The sequence below is a fragment of the Pholcus phalangioides genome, unplaced genomic scaffold (assembly GCF_987345545.1).
Source record: "Pholcus phalangioides strain wild (caught in Gottingen) unplaced genomic scaffold, Ppha-v1.0 ptg000017l_1, whole genome shotgun sequence".
Lineage (NCBI taxonomy): Eukaryota > Metazoa > Arthropoda > Arachnida > Araneae > Pholcidae > Pholcus > Pholcus phalangioides.
In genome coordinates, this window is record NW_028301610.1 from 31,960,649 (window position 1) to 31,983,948 (window position 23,300).

The following is a 23,300-nucleotide window of genomic DNA, read 5'->3' on the forward strand; positions in this document are numbered from 1 at the left end:
CAGCCAAAATAAAACCATTAAACACTCTCCTCTGTATTCGGTGTGTTTGAAAATGTGCCGAAAGGTTATTAAAACAGTCGTGTTTGATTTGCCAAACAACGATCATCTCATTGATAACAGCGAATCAACTAGACTTCATATTGTTTCGATGACATTATCTATAACCAGAGAATAGTGTACGATTATTCTACGAATGAGCCATTGAAACGTAATCACATAACAGACGTCGTTAGGTGTACTGTAACGATTAACTTGTTTGATTTATGATAAACATTCTTCCGAATTGTGTTTATGTTTGAAAACATGTGAAAATGGTAAGTAAACATTCCCAAACATAAACAAAAAACTTGATAGTTTTGACCAGTAACGTGAAAAAATTAGACTAATCAAGTGGGGCTGTACGTTTTGATGATTACGGAACATCCTTTTTCCGTCTTTCAAATTACATTGAGTTGTTTTTTTTTCATTCTCGAAGGTTATTTGAAAATTTTTGTACGGTCCCAAAACCCACGAACGGAACGCTGTTCTGAGGGACAAAAGAAAAATAGTTCGGATTCGTCATCGATCATACGGAGTTGCAGGCGAAGAGATATGTATGAGAATAACATATATGTATATTTGTGTTTCGTATATTTCTATTCCGCTTTTGTGAGGTATTTTCACCAAGTTTTTCAGATCTTGATTAAATGGAGATCTGACCAACGTCCTAACTCGAATGGACGAGAAACGGGGGAAGAAAAAGGGACGGGGGGGGGGACGGGCAGACGTTGCGGGGGGATTGTTGCTGCGACTCCAATATTAAAGTACGAGTTGATAGATGACCTCTACGTTTTTATTCATTGTAGACTGCCAGAAAAATGGAAATTATTACGGAGGAAATACGAAAAAAATAATAAATATAGCAAAAACACATGTACAAAGTTGGATTTCAAAAGGAACCTGTCAGTTTGTGAGGGAAGTCGTCGAGAGAAGGTTTCGTTTTTTTTTTCTTTTATATATATATATAAATCGTTACCTTCGTGTGCCGTGTATTCTGATCTCTTCCCTCATTGATTTGAAAAGATGAGTGATCGAGTACAATGTCGCTGAAAACACGGGTGTACAAAGATAAAATATAATAATACGGGGAAAAAAAAAGAAGGTTAACGCTCTATGAAATGAAACGTCATGAAAAATATTGCATTTCGTATTGGTTATGAATGTCACGAAATGAAACTTTGGTTCGACAAAGTATCGATCTCTCTAGAATGAAAAGAAATAACCTTTCATATAAAACGATACCAGGACAGAAATAAAAAAAGGAAGTACGTGTTCTAAAAAAGACAAGAATCTCTCTCAAAAGGAGATTTTTGTATCCCGATGATTTAACCAATCCAAGATTTTTTTTTTTTTTTTTTATGACCCTCTTGAGAGGTTATCGTGTTTTAGAATCTCTCGAGGGAGGTCAAAAGTCGAACGAGTTGGGCGTTCCTTATTAACAGTCTTGTTAGAGACATCCACTAAACACCTGTCAATCCATACACCATATGGCGAAATTTATTGGGCTTTCTTCAAATCAATCTCCAGTTCTTTTGGATCATTTTCTCAGTCTTTGGATATTAAAGAAAAAAAGTCTGTACGAGAGAGAGATGTGTTTATTTTTCTGCTATCCTTGATGGTAACCTTATAGATGGATGACCGGCGTGCGAGGAGCTGTACAAAATAAATAATTGATTAGGGCATCTTTTCAACAATTTTTTACTCCCAGTTTTTAGTGCTCGAATAAATACCCGGGAAACATGCCCCCCACCCTTACTCTCTTGATAACGTTTATTGTGAACTGATGATTCAATATGAGGATCCTTATATTTCAAGGAATATTATGAATCCTGTCATAACGTCCTGATAGTATAGTTGTACGCCTAACCATATGGAAATGTTATATGTGTTAGTCTGGAAGCGTATAGACCGATAAATATGGTGAAATGAGCATCGGAGGTTTTAAGTGGTTAATCTATTGCTTTTATTGCTTCCCGTTGCATTTTATTACCACTCACCGATGGCCCTGCATATGACATTCCACGTCATAAAGCACAGCTGCTCTATTTAGTGAATATTTCCTCCTACGTTATGTCGTGTTCTCCCGATATTTTACTCCCATAATATCCTGGCGCTTTTCTGGATGACTGCAAAAGAGGTCAATATTCCCTGGTCAGTTCCCTAGCATCATGGTCAGATAATGGCCGATCGGAGTTCTCCGCTGAGGCTGACAGTTTGACAAAGTGACCACAAGGGACTTGTTTGGAAGGGGGTGTGGGTGTGTAATGTGGCAAAGGCTGTCTTTCCCCCCCCCTTCTCCCCTCCCAGTGCCGTCACTACGTCCCTCGCCACCGTCGTATATATAGCCTTGCGTCTGTGGAGTCCTCAATCAGCAGCCGAGATCAGTGATTCCTCCCTAACACGTACCCGATAAAGTAATTCTTTCATGCTGATACCTCTTCTTCCATCAAGTATTTCACGCTGCTTCTTTCTAATCATCATTTAGGTTCTGTTTCGCTCCTCTAATCATCGAGGTATTCAATTGTCTGAAATGACAGTAACTGCAAAGTCGTGTGACACACGTGATTCATTTCATCTCAAAACTTGTTAACATTAATAAATTCAAATATGAGCCCAGAGAAAGTCTTTACCCAGGTTTTTTTCTTCTCAATCATTGGCTGTAAAAACATACTTACTGTAAAATGTTACTACCACTGGAAAATGTATGAAAATAACGTGCTCATTTTAGATATGTCTTTGTTTTTACTACAGGCAGTATACGTGTGCCGAGATATAAATTTATTTTTCTATCTCTGTCCCGTAATTTACAATTGGAAAACTGTTGTCTTGTGTCTACATTATCCGAGATATTTGAGTTCAAAAATCACTGAAAATGAGGGGAAGCACAGAATATATTACAAAACGAACTCGAGAAAAAGTTCTAAACGTTACTTGCAATTCATTAAAAATACTCTAAATTCTGATATATCCCCTTAATTTCCAATCAGCAATATCTCAGCGAATATTGCTATTAAGAACATGGATGTTTTTGGGCTCAGGAGAGACAGACCAACAGCTTTCTAGTTTTTTATTTGGAAGTTAGATGAAGGAGGACCATATAAAAATTTAGTTTTGTATCTCAATACATATACAACCCCTACTAAAAGAAATGGCGTATCTAAAATTGGCTGGCTATTGAGATACATTTTATATAAATATAAATACAAACACAAAGGCCACAACAGACAAATTGCCCAACGATGTGGTAATTGAAAGTATTTTTCTATAGCCAACGGTTGAGAAGGAAAAGGCCTAGGCAAGGGTTTTCCGGGCACGCTGTATACCAACAACATGTATATACAAACCATGTAACTCAATAAGTTTCAACAAACAAAAGTACAACAGATATTTTAGAACAATTCTCTCCTTGCTGTATTTGTACTCCAAACCCTTATCCCATAGCTTATCTCAAGTGAGGGAATAAATAAAGTAAAATTAAACGTATATATATTGTGCAGATTATAGAGATGCCTATAATAGATAACGGGAGAGAAGTAGGCTGTATATGAATAGAACTGCATATGTTTTAATGTTAGGGTTTCATTCTTCGTTGAAAAAATTCAATCACGATACTTTATGAAATTCACACTCTCGAACTCTCATTATGCAAAACGCGAGGAAAAACCCTTTCACTCTTTATGGTGATTGGGTTCAGTCTAATTAGCACTAAATGCCAAGTTACCGTATACACGATAACGCCATCGTGATTAGCAGACTTCACTGGAAATGATCAAATACATGAACGGAAAAGGAGCAACAAAAGAAGAAAAAGCACACGCACAAGATCATTTTCATTGTTCACGCTATGATCATTGGAAATGCCCTCCTAAATGATCAGCGAATGACCTCAATAAAATAACACACACACGATATACGACTTGATTAATTCACACTATTATTATTACTACTACTTTCTTTTTATGTTATTATTACTTTTCCTCTTTCATTATTTCCCCCGATTCACTCCAAAACACACAATTTTCATTATGTTTTTATTCCCCTTTTCGTGCAATAATGGCTCTTCATCGAATAATAATGAAAAAAAAAAATAGTTGATGGAGAATAAATAAAAGATCTCACTGTTGCCTTTGTAAATACACAAATATGCGTGCAGAAAGACCACGGGAAAGCGAAATGATTGAATCCGCTATTCTGAAACAATAAATAGGGAGAGCATTAATGATTGGGTTTCGAGGAGGATCTTTCGAGGGGAAATTCATCTTTTCCAAACGTACGCTTTTGTAGATACCATTCCCAGGAAATGATACTATGCCGTGTAATGCCAGAAAAAAAATTATCCATTCACTATGTTTTTTCATCTGCATGTTTTTATCAATCACCAAATGCCAGGTTTACATGATCTACCATGATATTCGAAGACTATAGCATCCATATATATATAAATATAAAAACACTATTTCCTAAATGATGCCTCGTTTAGATAAGTGCATAAGCAGTGATAATCTTTTACGAATTACACGCATGTGCTTCACAATGTCTCTTATAAACCTTGAGTTCTTATGCCAATGTTCGTATATGTCAATTTAGAACCACTGGTTGATATGTTCGTTCTCTCAATTGCCGACGAACCCCTCGAAACTGAAGCCATTGCAATTACCGGCTTACACGCAGTAGGCAGTGTTTCCCCGACCTTTAATATGCAACGAATATACATGTAATGCGCAGTTTGATCGAGTATTTGTCTATCTCCAATAGTAAGGAGATCATGGGAGCCCCATTGAGCTAACTAACATTTATGTCTTTATTGACCCGGATGAAAAAATAATAATAAAAGTCATTTATGACCTCGAAGTCTTTTTCAGCTGTAATATGTTTCGACACCGATTCCCAATCACAAACTTTGCGGCTGTCACGCATACAAGCGTGATGCTTAGAAACGTAACAATCGAAATATTTACATTATTCGGGTTTTTTTTTATATATAAACATGTAAAAATGAGTCTTTATAAAAAAATATTAGATCATTCCGTGGAAAACGAATATTTTCTTTCCAATATTTCCAAAAAATAGTAGTTTTTATGCTTCTTCTGATTCTTCTTTTTACAATTGATCTTCAATAACTGTAACTAGTTTGAAGCGTATGCTGTTTATTTGTCATAGCTTGAGTTGTCGTTTAGTATTGTATGACGTGTGTATCATGACGGCTTAGGCCATGATATATCAAACAACCACATCAGACTGTGGTGTAAACAGCATGGAGGAGGATAAAGTCATATCAATAAATACAGTGGCATCACTGGAGACATTGATGTCAAACAACTGAAACCATGAACAATAATAAGAAACAAAAAACAAAAACAATTAAATAATATCAAACCAAACAGAGAACCACATCAAACAGTGGAAAGCGTGTCAATGACATCAGACAGCAAAACGAAACATTATATATATATATATATATATATATATATATATATATGTAAATGAGATCAAACAGTTAAATGAAACACTATCAACTACATCAGAACAGCAAAATAACACAATATTAAACAACAATATGAAACATCAATGACATCATACGGGTCATTCAAGTATTACGTCAGCATCGGGGGGGGGGGGTTTGAAGGTTGCTTACGTCATCAACCATTCTTTTTGAATATATGAAATATTCTAAGCTGCGCTGACAAAATTTTGCTGACAAGGGGGAAGGGGGGTCAGTGTTTTGCTGACGGGGCAAGGGTGTCAAAAATGGCTGAAAATCTGCTGACGTAATACTTGAATGGCCCCATACATAAAGCATTATTAAGCGACTCATTACTTCAGATTGACGATTGTCTCTTAAGAAATTGAATTTGTATGGAATTACTTTTCCTGTAAAAAATATTAAGATTCTCTCTGATGTTATTATCAAATTATTTTAATTGCTTCGGTGACTGTTCCAAGAACCTTAGTCTTTTGGTGTAATGCCTCTCTGACTCGGTGGTAGAATGCAACTTGTCGTTTGCAGCTATTGACAATAGTCCCCATGCATCAGCTATGAGGGTAGAAGGGAGAAGTATCCTGGATTAAACGACAATTCAGTCCCCGGTGGGTATTAAATGTTGAATTACACGCACTAATGCAGGCTCATTGCCTTTCAGTGTCTCCTCCTAACAAATGCTAGGAATTTTACGCAGCAAATCCTCCGCCAGAGACGAGAAAAGACAGTTACAACTTTCTTTTCGGCCTTTTCTCGTTTTCCACGGAATAAAAATGTTTTGGAACCGAGGGGGGGGGGGGGAAGAAGTCGTAACGTTTTATGGTTTAGTTCTGTAGTTGTATTCCATCGTTGGTGTATAACCCTAGGGGAATATCCGAGACGGTCACCGTTTATTTAGGAGAGAAAACAGAGGCCCACACTGCGAAACTAATTTCTACGTTTTCTTTGGACATAACCTCCAAGAACTACGTTAACGCCTGGCTGAATTTTTATTCCTCTGTCTTCGCGAAGATTTACACCCAGGGAGATAAACATAAAAATTTCTAAAAAAAAAAGTATAAATAAATAAATAAAAATTCGTTCACCTCCAGTTATTTCGAATACCATGATATATCCTAAAAAAAAAAACAGTGGAAATTCTTGAAGATTATTATGGAATCTATAAGTTCTTTAGAGATTATGTAAATCTAAAAATATCAATAATATTGATGCAAGAAAGCATCTTCAGTGCATCAACAGGCAAGATTTTCAATACACACGAAATGAGTCTTGGACAATCCCTGCATAAATGATCATGCTCCGGATCACATAACTTTTCGAGTGACAGTTTCACTTAAGCGATGAGTTTAGATTAAGGGAAGTCTTCATGTTGAGAATCGATACCCTACCCCCCAAAGACATTTAGACTAAGAAGTGAAGTAGGATGTAACTTTTAACATTTCTCTCTTCTCTTCGGCTTCTTACAGATATATATTGGCATCAGGGAAAGGACAATAAAAACTGTTTAACGTCGATCGTGTGAACGATCCCACAGTTTTGTGCTTTCTTTTTTTCACTCTCTCAATAGCAAAAAAGTGTCGTAAAACTATCGCCGCTTATCCCGTAATATGCCCACTTCATAGAACTGAAAGAAGACAAAAAAAAAAAAAAAAAGGCACTTTTGGTCTTGTGTGTGTTCGAAGCATCAAATACGGTCATCCGCATATTATGCGTATGCAGTTTGGACGATTGGATTGCCAAAGCAATGGCCGCTTTGGGACATTACTGCTTCAGCTGGCAGACGCCCCAGCGGCTATAAAAACTACCAAGTTTCTATTCAAACGGGCGTGTAGCTGTTTTAAACAAACTGATTTCTCGAAACGAGAGCTACGGCTCGTAAAAATGAGCTCTCTCACTCACTCTCTTTTCTTATATCTTATTATTATTATTTCCAAGTAAGTGAGCTTCAGGTTATGTACCACCAATAAGAACAGAGAGAAAAAACACCGACAATTCGTGCAAAAACATCGTAAAAACAAATTTTCTGCCGGAAAAAAAAGGGACAGTTTTTTAGCCGAAAAATACAATTACCGATGCGCATGTTACTGCATCCGTTAAAAGGAAAAGCATCTCAAACATATTAACAATGATTTTAAAACTATTCCAAAACATTTAAACAGTTCAGTTTATATAATACAAATACAATAAAAACATCTTATCCGAAAAATGTTTCCAAGAGGGAATTAACTTTGAAATATATCTTTCGTTCGATAAAACCTCCATTCGAATCACATTCCCACGGCTTCATCTTTTCTATCCAATAACATCAGAATAATCTTGAGAATTCCTTTTCCTATCATAAACAGAATCCTTACGAAACAAATAATAAAGAAACAAAAAACTTCTAAAATCAAAACACGTTTGTGAAATGCGCCATATGTTCGAAATACGTATAGTTATTTAAAAGAGTGCGTATTTCGAAACATTGAATCGCATAAGCAACTTCCAAGAAAGATTTCGCGTCGTATTCTAACACATTAAGGAGTATTTTGCTATTTTTTCCTTGCTTATCATATTATGTGTAAGATGTTATCCTCCAACGTGTGATTATTTGTTCGATATAATGATCTATAAAGAGTCGGAAATAGAAATTTCCCCGTTTTCCAACGAATAAATTCCTCTGGAAAACTGAGAAATTTTTGTTTCGGTGATGGCAGCTGTAACTTTATCATTTGAAATCTCGTAAATTTTCTTAAAGAGTCTCTTTCTCATCTTAAGGGGAATTTTAAAACGAGGATAGGATTAATTGTTATTTACTCGTGGAATGGAATAACAATAATAAGCGACAACAGCAGGTTCGGGTTAAATTAACCTCCATAAACTCCGTTTCGTTTTAAGTTGAGAGATTATATATATATGTGTGAACAAAATTTGAAATAATTTCATTTAAAACACCAGCGATGAATTGCTTTGTTGAAATTCCTCTGTTGAAAAATATTTTCTCGTGGAAAGGGAGAAAGTCATTAGATATCTCAATTCTAATAACGAGGCTTTTCACTGAATTTTCCTGGTCGATTTTTGAGAATTTTGGGAATTTAAGGGTTCGTGGAATGTGGTTATATCAGTTAATTAGATAGGAATAATTACCAAATAATGATTTAAAAGGGAATAGATACTACATTAACATCTCAAGTTAAATGTCTTCTTGCAGGTTTCGTCTTACGAGAAATCAGCCGGAATTGCCGCCATTTTGAAAACAAGTTTTGCAGCAATCATGCCATGGCTAAACAATTAAGACCTATTTTTTTATAGCAGGCAAACCAAGGCTATGTTTTCTCCATCAAGTCAGTAAAACGACAAACAAAAATATACAGTTGGACCTTTCAAATCGGGACTCCTCGGGAATTAGGTGATTCCGGATTAGGGATTCTTCAGGATTATGAATCCGGTTATGTTTATTTCCCCAAGCTTTCATATTTAAAGCAGCAAATATTCCCTCTTTGAGCATTTTTATTTATATTTTCCTTAAAAAGAAGATTAATAAAGTAATATATATGCATATAATTATAGATACTTTAATTTCGAACCACAATTTCTAAATTACATAACGTTACTAGTGAAAACATCCCTTCATTCATTCCCTAAACATATTTTGTATAGTCATTGCTCAAATATAAAAAAAAACCTGGAAATTTTTTAACCTGAAAATCGTAAAAAAATAGATTTTCCAGTTCCCATATTCTTTCTACTGATGTTCTGCGTTCTACCACTTTCTAAAGTTCAATTTTCTTACATATATTTGAAGAACTACGTTTCAATTTGCAGCTTATACCTGCCATATGACATGACAATTTTGGTATTCATGGAAATTTTTAAACTTAGATAATCACAGAATATAATTGACCGAAGAAAGAAGTTCTTTTGAAAGCGAAGTTGAAATTTCTGACTAATCAAATTCATTAAGACACGCAATTGAAAAGGATTTTGTTGCGAGCTTGGTATCCAAAGAATTTTAGGGGTTTTTTTTTTTATGTCTACGCCACTGATTGTCGGTCTTGCTTTCTTTGTAGGTTTTAATCCTTTCATTACTAAAGAAAAGTGATAAAAAGCCATCATTGCTTCCACTTTTCCAAAAGCCCTAAAACCACGGCAAACACCACCAATAAAATGGTACAGATAAAACTAAGGAAAATACTCGATATTAATAGTAGAAGCCGAAACGGGATTTGGATGAAGAAAAAACCCATCTAAGTAAGGGTCGAGGAGAAAAAAAAAAAAAAAATTCGGGAGAAGTGTCCGGATTTCGGGGGGTCGTACTTGTACACAATGTCTTAATAAACATTAAACATCTGTATACAATCAATCAAAAACAGGTTAACCGTAACTTACGCGGAACTGAATATAATGCTCGAACTTATCAAGCACCATATTCGCACTTCGCGTGTGTCACTCATTAAAAATTTTTTTAAATAAAAACTCTAAACAGTGTCAAGGGACCAATCAAAGGAAAAGAAAACACTCTAAACATCTAAGGTACAGGAAAAAAAACACCTGAGATTTTCATTACCAAACAGCTATTATTTCACTCTTTAAAACAGCACAGTGCGGTACGCTAAAAACAAAAAGAATCTACATTTTTTTCACTGATTATTGGGTCTGATAACTTAGGTATACACAGTATAAGCTTCATAAGTATTTTTTTTCCCTTAATGGAGGAGCAAAAAAGTACCATAATGAAGCTACATTAAAGTTTCTTTCAAGGTAGAAACTGATCACGGACATGAACCCCCATGGGGTTGTAATGCTTAATCACTGCGATCATTTATTTTTCATTTTCTCAAACCAGGATACATCAACATGAAGAGGTGAAGGAAAAAAAAACTTGATAATGAAAAATTAGTGAAAAAAATGTATCCGAAATTATTTTTTTTTATAATAATAATAAAGAACAGAGGGGATTATTAAGAAATAATGAAAGGAAAAAAAAACGCAAAGTTACTGAGAAGAAGAGTGAAAAAAAACTCATTATGTGTTAGCAAGAGTTAAATATTAATTGACAAGTTTCATAAGAATTTCATTTTTTTTGTGTGTGTGTTCAATGGCGTCTATTGATCAGCTTTTAAGCTTAAAACCCCGCGGGTAAAGTTCCGAAGTGAAGCCGTTCGAAAGAATACTGAATTGCTTTATGTTGGTCAGCGAATTCTTCCCCGTTCCCCTAAATTGTGAGTCGTTGTGACACTTAAGAGCGCCACGAAATTTAACTCTGCTGAAATATAAATACAAAAACACAAAGGCCACTAAATTGCCCAACGAGGTTTGGGGTTGAAAAAAAGATGCCCATAAAATTATGATACAAAGATATATTTAGAGAAATTGAAGAGAAAACTCAAAAGTTTTTCGTTCTCCGTGCATCCGAGCTTGTTAAGACGGCACTGGATTGGACGGATGCGATGCGAGAAATTTTAAACTGCAGTCATATTCGGTGCCGTCTTAAGGCATGGGCTCACCCGGGCACGGCCCGGGGACCTCAAGCGGAGAGGGGCCTTACAAAAATGAGATGTGGTTGAAATTTTCGAGAGGTTGTTTAGTAGGGCCTCAGAAAAATCGATTGGCCCGGGGGCCCATGGTACTCTTAAGACGGCCCTGGTCATATTCACATGGTGCCTGCAAAGTTTGAGAATCTAAAATTTTAAAAACAAGTAGTAAAGAATTCCTGAAGGTATTGAAGATATTCTTGGCACTCGCGAAGATATTCTTGGGATTCGCGGGGATATTCGTGGCACTCGCGAAGATATTCTTGGCATTCGCGGAGATATTCGTGGCATTCTCGAAGATATTCTTACTTGATTATTCGTCAAAACATTCTAGTTATTCTTGACGTTCTTGTAGACATTCTTGATATTCTCGAAGATATTCTTAATATACAGGGTGGTTATAAATAATCTGACATTACTTAAACGTATGTAGCACCCATTCTGTGGTGGAGGTATTTTGATGAAACTTGGTATATAGGATATATGGACCATGGGAAAAAGAAAGATTCAATAAAAAAAATATAGTTAACATTATGACCACCACGTGAAAAACGTGGCGCGTTTTTATCGCGGTTACCTTTTCCCACTGGTCCAAATGACGTATACAGGTTGTCCCTGAACTCTTGGGCCAATTTTAAAGGAAGGTAAAATTTTTCCACATAGCAATGTGGGGTCGAAAATGAAAAGTGTTGGCGGAAAACACGAGATACTGAGGAAATGAAAAAAAGATTTTAATTTACATTAATAGTTGCAGAAAGTGCTCAAATGTGCCGTCACCAACACCGATACGTGCGTTTCAGTATTTAATTGTACCAAACCATTCATAGCAAGACTTTCACACAATGATAATAGGCCTACATAAAAAGTTTTTTTTTTTCATTTACTTTGCATATTTCGGGTTTTTCCGACAACACTTTTCCGCCCCCCTAATTGCTATACCAACAATGTTTATGTGATTTTACATTCCCTTAAAGTTTGGCCCATGAGTTCAGGGACCCGCTGTGGTGGTCGAGTGGTCGTAGTGACGGACTCGCATCGTCAAGATCCAAGTCCGAACCCCATCGCCGCCACAATGGTGGTTGGCTGAAGTCGGTTTTCTGTGATTTTCCAACTTCGAGGCGCGAATGCCCCCCGACCACGAAAAATCTCGCCACAGAGAGCAACAGGCTTACAAACATTCAATCATTACGCTTGATGACTAGGTTACTAAATTGAGTTTATCCGCATGAAGATCGAAGATATGAAACATCTTGGTCAAATGTCTGGAAGAATTATATACGGCAGTGTTTCTCAAAGTTTACAACTGCTGCCTCTTAAATTTTGCAGTTGCCCCCCCCCCGCCCTCCTCCTCTAGTTGCGGCCCTGCTCCCGACACATCATACTGAGCTATAGTTCAGTGAGCTTCCTTCTTGGAGGGGCGGCGGGTTATATGCATGTCATGGGGCCCCGGGAAAAGTGATGTTTTGGGGCCTCATTCATAGCTGCAAGTAACAGCTTACATATTTACAATTGAAAATCATAGTACCAGATCTCATCGTGTAGGGGCCCCTTTGTATATGAGGCCCTGCTGGATAGGGTCGGAACTAGAAAAGAGAAGAGAGCCAACTGCCCCGGGCGGCAGTTTTACGTGGGAACAAAGAACACCATTAGTAAGTTATTGAATTTTAAAGTTGTGGGGGGGGGGGAACAAAAAATTCCAGTTATGGCCCTGCTCTGGGCCATGCGCACAGTAGACCATAGGTTAAGATGGTCCTGCTTTAATGAACATCGTTGCTGGATTCTGAAAGTTGCAATATTCCCCCCCCCCCCCACGATATTTCACCAGAAAGTGATTTACTCCATAGACAGAATACATAATTCATTATTTTTCTCTATAATTTCTTCACATCTCTCTGAGGCCTCCTTCACCACTTGTCGTGGCTCCCCTTTCACCTGATTTTCCCGTGTAGTCTCCCCCCCCCCCAAATATCCCAGGACAGCAAAGAGGCCATATGACCCCAGGTTACGGCATTACCAACGCACTCCGTTACGGCATGACGTTCTGTTATCAGCGAGGTTCCTAATGGCATTTTGTGGAGAACCCCTGAAACACGGCATCGCCTTTTAAAAACCACGAGTTGAGCCGACCACCTGTTGAATCCTTGATATTGAATTATGCCATTCGGAAAGGGAGAATTTTCAAGGAGATTGTGTAGGTGGGTGAGAAAAGAGAGCCAAGCAGAGGAAAAGTCCCCGTGTTACGTATGTATGGATGTACTACGACCAAAGCAATTCTCCTCTCTCAATTTCTCCCCGGCACCATCTTAGCGAAACACTCGCAACCCCAAGAACATCATTTACTTACATGTATGTATGTGTGGTGATGGTGTGGTGGTACCTACGTTTCGGCCTTGCTCTTCGCTTCCAACCCCCCACTGCTGCTGCTACTACTGCAAAAGCTCAGCCTCTAAGCATCCCGCGAGATGGCGCTCAGAGCAATCGGAACGGAATCGTTTTCCAGACTGTCGTCGACGAATTGTTGTTCAGTTACGATTGGACTCGCAGACGAAACGGAACTGGTTTCTACTCCTTTTTGCTGCTGCAGCAGCCTTTCTTTCCTTTCCGACTGCCGTTGGAGAAACAGCAACGGAAGCACGCCCAACGGCTAACGCGATATCAACAACACACAACAACGGAAAAAAAAAGAAAGGCGCGTTAACGGAAAACGTCAACGGTTCTTTCGTCGTGTTACGGATACTCTCGATCACAGCCAGTAACCACGTGTTCGACCTTTTGAATGAACGTGTTTTCTCGTTCCGATGCTTTGTCCACGCGCGCTAATTTGATCATGAAGAAAACAAAATTGAAATATTTTGATTGATGACTGATATCGAAATACACAGGGGGTATTATGGGGGGGGGGGAGAAACGAAAACCGGTTGATTTGGTAACTCGTGTCCATCCCGTAAATCACTACTGCATTACCCGATTTTAACTTGAAATACTGCTTTACCCAGGGTAAAGCAGGCATTAGGTAAGGCTTCAACGACTGCGGTCAAAATGTTTATTCAGCGGATAACTGTTATCTCTATTTAGAGAATCTTGAACAAATACCCATTTTCCCAATGCAGAAATAAGGCTATTATCATGTATTAACCCTCTCGGAGCTATTGACGAGATATCTCGCCTCCTTAAAGGGCTCTTATTTTAGCATTGACAAGCCAATTTACCATTTTTTAAGTGGATTTCTCAATGGAATACTCTTCCCTTATAACAGTATTTCTCAAAGTGTGCGTCACGGTTTCTGGGGTTATCGCGGTGAGCTGGATATATTGATTCGTGTGCCAATTTATGCTTTGAAGTGGTTTTTTTGTAAGTTAAAATATATACTTACCTATGCTTGGGGAGCCGCACATGAGCGATGAATTGGACTTCCTTGTCCAATTCATCGCTCATGTGCGGCTCCCCAAGCATAGGTAAGTATATATTTTAACTTAAAAAAATTAATTGGACTTCCTTGTCCAATTCATCGCTCCAATTGAGAACCATTGCCCTATACTATAGTTTCCCAAACTTTTCATTCCATCGCCCTCTTCTTCAGAAATTGTTTTCTCTCATCGCGCCCAACTCAAGTGAACCCATAGGATCCTATGTTAAATCCGTAGCTTATATCGCCCCCCTGGACTATTACATCGCCCACTTTGAGAAACACTGATCTATACCCTTTACTTTGCACCTGCTGAAAATCGAAAAAAAAAAAGCCTACTGCATTGAAAAAAATATGGTATTTTGCAGAGGGAGTTTAGTATTTCTACTATGCCATGGAAAGGGTTGAGAATGTTACAATTATTTCGAAAAATTCTCTTAGTTTATTGGATTATCTCGAAATACCCCTAAATCGAACTCGTTCTTTCGACATAATCTATAAAAATATCCAACGAACCTATCGTAGAAAATACAGATCCATTGTTGTTCAACATCCCTGGATAAAAAAGAAATAAAACGAGAAGAAAACAAGCTATTTTCTATTCAAGTTGGATCTAAAAACCAAATAAAGCATCAAAAAAGCTCCATTTCCCTTATATTATTTACCCAGCTCCTCTTCTATGTCCTCATTTATGTTAAGAAAGGAGAAAAGCCGCAGATATATTAAAATGCTGGAATAGGAAGAGCACCGGGAGATTTTTTTGGATTAACACCCCAATTTGGTTGCTCTTTTTCTAGCTTCCACGTGTGTGTGTGCAGCGTTTTTAACCCCTCCCTATTCGGTTTTATTGCCATCATTCCAAAGCGGAGCTCGGGCCCCTGTTTCCATTTTTATGGTTTACACGATACCCATAAAAAGAAAAAGAAGTAAAAATATAAGTGAAATAAAACCCCCTGAAAAAATAATACTGAATAACAGCCTCTATACTTGAAACAAGCGGGAATTTTTCAAAGAAAATATATACTTATACTCTCTCTCTCTCTTTCTCCTCTGATGGGTTAGCAACGGGATCATTTGAGAAATCGTACAATATCGGATATATTGGGGTATATACATATACTGTATTATATAAAATTCTACTGATGTTTCTTGTCTTTGAATCCGGAAAAAAATAACGAGAAATATATAAACCGTAATAACTTTATGAACATGTTTTTGCCATTATACATAATCTTGAAGCTTGTTACTCTGCTGGAAATCAAAATGATTTCAATGAACTGAAAGCTTTCCTCCGTTCTTTTCGTTTATATTTTGACTTGATTGTTTAGCGAAGAATATTCTTGAGTTTTTCACTGAAAATTCTCATCTTTCACGAAGATACCAAACCAAAGATCGCTATTGTTCTTGATGGTTTAATCTGACTCAAAAGAGTTTGCCATTTCTCCTAAAATTTGTAAGTGCCTCAACTCAATCTCAAATGGTATTTCTGAATATGCAACTGACATTGATGAACCAAAAGGTTTAACGCTCAAGAACAAAGAGGAGCAACATATCTTCTAGCTCCATCTATGCTAAGTGAAGACCACGTGGTTCCCGATCCGGATGCTAGGTGCTGTACAATACTGAATATCTTAACTCAAGCCTATTTTGAACACATTAGTGGTTCGTTTTTTCGTCTAGTAGACTTTCTATTTGTCCCATCGTGGGATGGAAGAATGGTCACTGCCGGGCTATTTTTAGAAGCCACTTCACTTGCATTTTAGATCCTCTGAAAAATATACTTATCTTAGGGCATTTTAGATAATTTTTGACATTAGAAAATTCATTTCTGAGAAGTATTCCCCAAAAATTTCAAAGAGCAACTAAGGCTGGCCTGTCGTAGTTCATTGTTGTCGTATCATTCGTTATCATCAAGTAATAATGAACTCACCAACCTCTAGTCCTTCAAACAACTGTTTCCTGGCTCCATATCATAATTGAAGCACCAGATAATACACAATGAATTCTCATTGCGGTGCCTAGATGCCAATTATCCCTACACAGTGACTATCATTAGAACCGTATACTTGATTGATGGACATGGTTCAAATCAGACACGCTTTATGCTACAAATTGAATGTATGTATACGATGGTTATTCTATATATAACATATTCCGAAAATATATTTCTTATAGAGTCATAGGGAAAAGTAAACCGGCTTTAAACGTTAAAATTATAGCTTTATAAAAACAGTTTGAAAGTGATCATGAAAATTCACTGAATGCGTTAGGAAATGGTTCGGAAAATCAAAAAAAAATTTCCAAAAAATCTTGTTCTTTTTTTTTCTTCTAGGAAATGGTGTAACGGTGGAAACCGCTCATAAATTTTCAAGTAACTCGGAGGGTTTTATGACTGTCAAATAGTGATTTTAGTTTCCTCTTCTTCTAACAGTCAGAAAAATCTCCACCAACGCCCTTGTAAATCCTATTGAAAAATAAAGCCAGTGCTGATCAAAACCAAAGGGGAAAAAATGAAAAATTTCGAAAAAAAAACAGTCTATCCCGTTCCCAAAAAAAAAAAAAAAAAACGGAATACATTTTATGTAAAACTTATCGACTAAAAGGGAAAAAAAAAAAATTATACACACACATCATTTTCGCGAGTATTTATAAAAGAATATACTGTTTCTAAAAAAAATGTCCGAGAAAACTGGATACTTCCTGAACATAGAAGACTCTAGAAGTGTAAGGCTCTATATCTGAAGGCCTGTTGGATATTTGACAGCCATAACCGAAAGTAATAACTGTGTGTATCGCTGTTTTAGTTATCCTCGTTGTTCATGAAGAAATAAGTTTTTTTTTTTGCTGCTGCTTCTTCTCAAAAATGCATCGACTTCCATAGCCAAGTAAAAAAAAAGTATCGTACGTATAAAAATCTCGCTTTACCTCTCTCCTTTCGCTTTCGTTTGGAGAAATATGAATAGGAGAGGAAAGTGGTAGTGAAGTGAGAGTTTTTTTTTTGAAATTACTAGCTATGCAGATGAGGTTATAAGAAACCGCTTGAAACAGAAGATATTGCCAATTACCCCGGTAGCTGTGCATCTTGCATTAGACCGCAAAACAAGCGCGTCTCTCTCTCTCCAACTCTCGTGTGAGAAAAAAAAAATGTGTCTGTATATATATATATATAAGGTGCGACCAAATAAGAAAGGATAGAAGCAAGAAAAAAAAAAGGACAACAAAATACCGTTGCTTCTCGGCAACAAGTTTCGGATTTTTGAAATGCAATTTGGTCCTCACCATGAAAGATTTATGTCGCGTAGCAGGAGTGGAAAGGAGTGTATGGTGTGGAAACAAATTTTCCATGGAGCTCTCGCTCTATCTATCTGCATAACTTCGACCGGCTATATACACCACCACTCGCTTCTCCTTGTGTGGTATGTTGTGTTGTGTGCGCGAGGTATACATATATACACATACTCTTCAACTGGGTATAACCACCATGCCGCTCTTTTCCTTGGCCAATAAAAATTCGTTTCGCAATCAGTTCACGAACCAGGAAAGACCAAACGATAATAAAGCATTGCCAAACGACTCTGCGTAAAATGGGAAATTGGGGAATGGGTGAGAGAGAGAGAGAGAGAGCCCTCTCCCCCCCCCCTCCCGTTCGGAAACTTGACAAGAAAATTAAGTTAATAATGTTTCTGGTAACACGGAGGTGTCTTGTAGTCTTCGCGATGGTGCGGGGAAGGAGGTAAACTATTAGCGCGGAAAAGGCTTCTAATGTTCTGCCGTTCGTCTTTAGCGATTCTTCGGGACAAACTTTGTTTGCTGGATTATAATGAACAAGACGAGTCGCCATCTTGTCAGCTGGACGAATTCACGCGGTCTCGTGTTCTCGTGTTACTCGTGAAGGGCCGATGGAGTTTTGGTGTGTGTGTGTGGGGAATATGCGTTCTTTTGGGTATGAGAGCCAAGGGTGGATTGAGAAAGAGAGAGAGAGAGAGACGAGAGAAAACAGGCTTTGCTTGTCGACAAGGACTCATCCTCCGTGAATTACGGAGGCTATTACTCGGCCTGTCTTGCTCATTATGTTCAACTGTTGCACTGCTTGCTTCCAGGACTAAGTTATGGGACAATTAGCTGGAGCGCGCGCGTGTGTGTGGGAGAAAGTGGGGAGGAAAAAGTATAACGGACGGGTTTAGATTAACAGGGGGATGATGAATATACGTTCCTGAACAATTTCGAGCTCATTACATGTCTAGTGTACTACATGATGATCGTGTTACGAACTAAATTTAAACAGGTTGTTAATAGCTTTACTGCTTCGAGATGTCGCGAAGGAGCTTTCGGAATTTACAGCGAGAAAGTCTTAAGACAAGGGAATACCCCGTTAACGGCCTACTACGCCTCTTTCTCTCTCTTTCTCACACACTCTACTGTATTATGAACGAGAGACTTGAGGTCGGTCGGGTAGTGGTTGATGAGAAGGTGGTGGGAAATTAAATTCGGGGTTTTGCTTTTCTTCACTCGATGAAACGTTCGCCTATTAATCAAAACTCATTTTGTTGCCGAGTCGTGGATATAAAAGCTGATTCGAAGAATAATGAATCAACGGTAAGAAGCGTGACGTTTTGTTGCGAGTCTGAATAAATTCATATTGCTCAAGTTTCGTGTTAGGGGTTGACTGATGGAATTTTGGAATTATCCGATAGATGGATAGCAAGTACACTGTAAGACGATTCCACATATTACGATGACTAATGTCTTTGAGCTAAGTAACATTAGTAGTTATTATTCTTTCGTGTGGTAACATGAGCCTCTTAACATTGTCGAGTAAGAACGACACACTTCCCGTAGATTCAAAATATATAGATTCATGCATATATTGAAGCTGATTGTGCACCTGCCATAACGTACACACACGTGCAAGCCACATAAAAAACACATTTATATAATCTACCTAATTCCGTTCCTTGAAGATGTTCTCTGATAGAATTGTGTTGAGGAATCAAGGTCCCAATCTTTTCTTGTTATCCTTGCAGGCCTGGGCGGCCGCCAAAGCGTGCTACCATGGTCGGTATGAGCCCTAATGGAGCGAATCACAGCATCCTTTTGAAGAAGACGAAAATTGAAGGCGACTATCCTGTGTACGAAAATGGGTACATTTCAGGTAAGATTTCGTTCTAGAGCTTTTTATTTTTTTGCTACTTCTATTAGACTTTTAGAGTTCATCAACAAAACCTTAGCACTATAGTTCATATAGAAAGCACATCACATACTATGTTTTAACGAGGAAAACCACCAGAGATTTAAAGAATGATACGGTAAATGCATCGCCTGATAAAAACTGAATTTATTTCAACACTATTTATAGGGGCCATTCAAGTATTGCGTCAGCATCGAGGGGGGGGGGGGGTTCGGATTTGCGAACTTTTGATGACGGGGGGAGGGATTTAAGGTTGCTTACGTCATCAACCACCCATTTTGAAGATATGAAATATTCTAAGCTGCTGACGAAATTTTGTTGACGGGGGGGAAGGGTAAAAAAATGGCTAAAAATCTGCTGACGTAATACTTGAATGGCCCCATATTACATGGAGAAATAAAAGTAAAACATATACTCTTCTCCAACACCTTAACATAAAGTATGGAGCTTCATCTCTTTAAAAAAAAACTTGTTTTTGGTCACTGCCAACACTAGTTGAACCATGGTGATATCCCACCAATTTTGAAATTTAATTTTTACAGTATTCCATTATATCATTAACATATGATGTGATCAGAAGGTTTTCTTAAAAACCTCAATGAACTCCATCGTTTAAAAAATAGTCTATAAAGACAATGATATTTTTAGATTGATAATTCAGACAAACAACAACAATAACTTCATTCAAGTCAAAGGTAAGTATACGTAACGTATTATGATATCTCGTAATCGCGTAATTAGCCAAATTTTCTAGCCATTATCGATAATATCAATCTCATTCCAACACACACAATTTTTATAAATTTTAAAATAAAAATTTCAAGGAAAAGAACAAATATTTTATTTTCACTAACATTGAATAGATGCAAAAATATTCTGTTTATCACACAAAATCCATCCATTCATTCACTGCTCATTGTTTTACATTGTTGCTTTCTTATTATTTTTATTGTTTCAGAAACAGTACCGAAAAAAAAAATGGTGATGCGTGTATGAGTACGATTTGTTTGGATGACTAGCTAATAATAAGTGTTCAATTAACGCGACGTTTTCCGAAGACGACTTGCAAAAGATGCGTGAAGGGGGCATTAATTTTGACGGTCCTCAAGGGAAACAATTGATCACTTCATCACGCGATGGAAGGTAGTATCCAACCATGGTGGGAGCAAATTTCCAGAAACTTAATTATGAATCTTGTTTCTGGGAAATGAAGCAATGAACGAAGAGTGAGAGAGAGAGAGAGAGAGAGAGAATAACGATGAGAAAAAAAAATTGTGTATATCGCGTAAAAGAGAGAGAATTTTAGCGGATGAAGATTGAAATGTTCTCTCTCTTATATATCCATACATGCATACTCATATACGCATCGTACCTGCTCTCTTGTGTACTTACCACCACTTTTAAAGTCTTTCACTTCCCCCTCGCAACTCGCATTTTTCTTAATAGATGCGTCGTCCTTTGCTGTTATTACCGGAATTTTATTGATGACCTTAGTTTTGTTTCGTTTTCTTCCTCCTCAATATCTCATCTCGTAAAAGACTGTTTTTGCTCGGCAACATTTAGACAACAACATGTAACTTTCACGTCTTAATCAACGTTTTTTTTTTATTATTATTCTTTCCTCCTTTCCTTGATTTAGTTTACTATTAAACTTAAAAAAAAACAAAAATTAAATTCAAAAATTGGAAATAATGTATTGCTGTGTGAGTCTACCGTGACAACTTGATTGCCTAATTGATTACTGTGTTTTATCCGTGGCCAACTATAGATTAAATTCTAATAATTGCGTACGTTGAAAATGATTAATTTACTCATTTTTTTCCCCCATCTGTTTCAGTAGTTTTTATCAGAAACTATAAATTTAAATATCTTTAAATTATTCGTTAATGTTGTGACATAACGTGTTTGAAATCTTTATTTAATTTTACGAGCAAAAAAAATAAATAAAAACATCATTACACATGCATTAAAAAGTTATATCGAGAGCTAGTTCTTCGCACATGCGTATCATATAGAACCAAAATTTGGTGCCTGATTCAAACACACACATTAATCACATGATTAGATACAGCCAAACGTGGGCTCTATTTTTCCTACTTGGTTCACACTGGTGGATTCTTTCAAAATAAATTTTAGAAAAACAGGTGATCATATCTAGCCAATCACCACATCTCTTTTTGTTTACATTTTGAAACATAAACAGCGGGATGAACGGTGATATAAACAGATAACGATGATATATAAACTAATACACGAATTATTTCTTGCATGTAAACCAAAACCGGCATGTGGTCGAGTTCATTCTGACAATGAATTACTGTAGTTATATTGTTTATATTTTTGTGTATCTCAAATTGTTTCTTTTTAAAAACATCATCTAAATGAGAACCAACTTGATAGTTTTTTCCAGCCAATCAAGCATTTCACGATAATATATGTGCTATATATCTTTCTTCAAAACGAAATTTTTATAGATCGTTATTGCTCTTCGTGAACATCACTAGCCAAGTTATTCAAAAACTGTCATAACTAGGGTCATGGATTCACGCTAATACGCATGTTCAAAAAAAAAACAACGTCAAACGGCGAAGGATATGCAAAAGACATCCAACTGTTCACGGTAGGGCAGTTTAACATCAACCGAAGAGCCTTCCCTCAACATTCATATGCGTGAAGGATCAGTTATGGATATGAAAATGAGAAGAATACTGTTGAAAAAAGGAACAGCCGTGGAAATGGCTATAAAATAAATGCATTTGATTTTCCAGAGTCTGGGAGCGCAAAAAAGCTGCATATATATATTCAGTGAGGGGAAGCAAAAACGGAGAGAGAGAGTGATCCGGGACTATGTATACGGGTATGGATTTGTATGATGGAGGGGAATTCAAGGGAGATAGCAATAGTCTATGACTCACCAATTCAACTCATGGATGAACGATGATTTTTAGAAAAGAGTATTAGCGGGGGTTGACACACAAATTTTCATGCTTTTCTCTTCCGCGGACACGATACTTTGACCAAAGTCCTTAACATTCAACAGCAGTACTTTTTTTTTTTCTTTCAATTTTTCACTCTCTCACTTTTATCCTTAAATATCGATATGGGGTATTGTGGAGATGAATGCAGGGACAACAATGCATTGACAGAATGGTGCTAATTATTTTGGTACACATCTACTATGTAATATAATATTATTAATCATCGAGTAATTTCTTCCTCGATGTGTTTTCTTCCTTGATCGATCGATTCCTTGTTGTTTTTTTTGCGTTTTTATGCTAGATGCTAGTGGACAAAAAAAATGATAAAGACAAAACGAAACACACTTACTTACACCAGTGTTTTTATCTACGGAATAAAAAAACTTTTTTCCTCATTAATTCGCTATTATTCACTCAGCTCACACAGACAACGTTTTTCGCTCCTTCTTTGATCCACCGTACACGCTGTTTTTTTTTGCTCCCCTGCATGAAATAACAAAAAATAAAAGAACCAAAAAATAGACATACATATATATATGTGTATGTGTATATACAGTATATATCGGAGGCACTGAATCTTCGATGACAGTGACGAATGGATCTTTGAAACCGAACTCTTTGAGAGCCGGATAAGACCTGATTGGTTTTCCCGAAGAATTCTTTTCTCACTATGAAAGAGAGAGAGAGAGAGAGAAGT

General features: G+C 37.1%; 1 protein-coding gene across 3 annotated transcripts in view; it reads left to right on the top strand.

Moving 5' to 3' along the window:
* Positions 1-23,300, top strand: part of LOC149072912 (dachshund homolog 1-like) — a 178,102-nt gene that overhangs the window by 87,340 nt on the left and 67,462 nt on the right. For all 3 annotated transcript variants that reach the window (XM_089246397.1, XM_089246395.1, XM_089246396.1), the window contains exon 2: positions 19,462-19,589. In XM_089246397.1, coding sequence (XP_089102523.1) covers positions 19,462-19,589 — 128 coding nt within the window. The remainder of the gene's footprint in view (positions 1-19,461; positions 19,590-23,300) is intronic.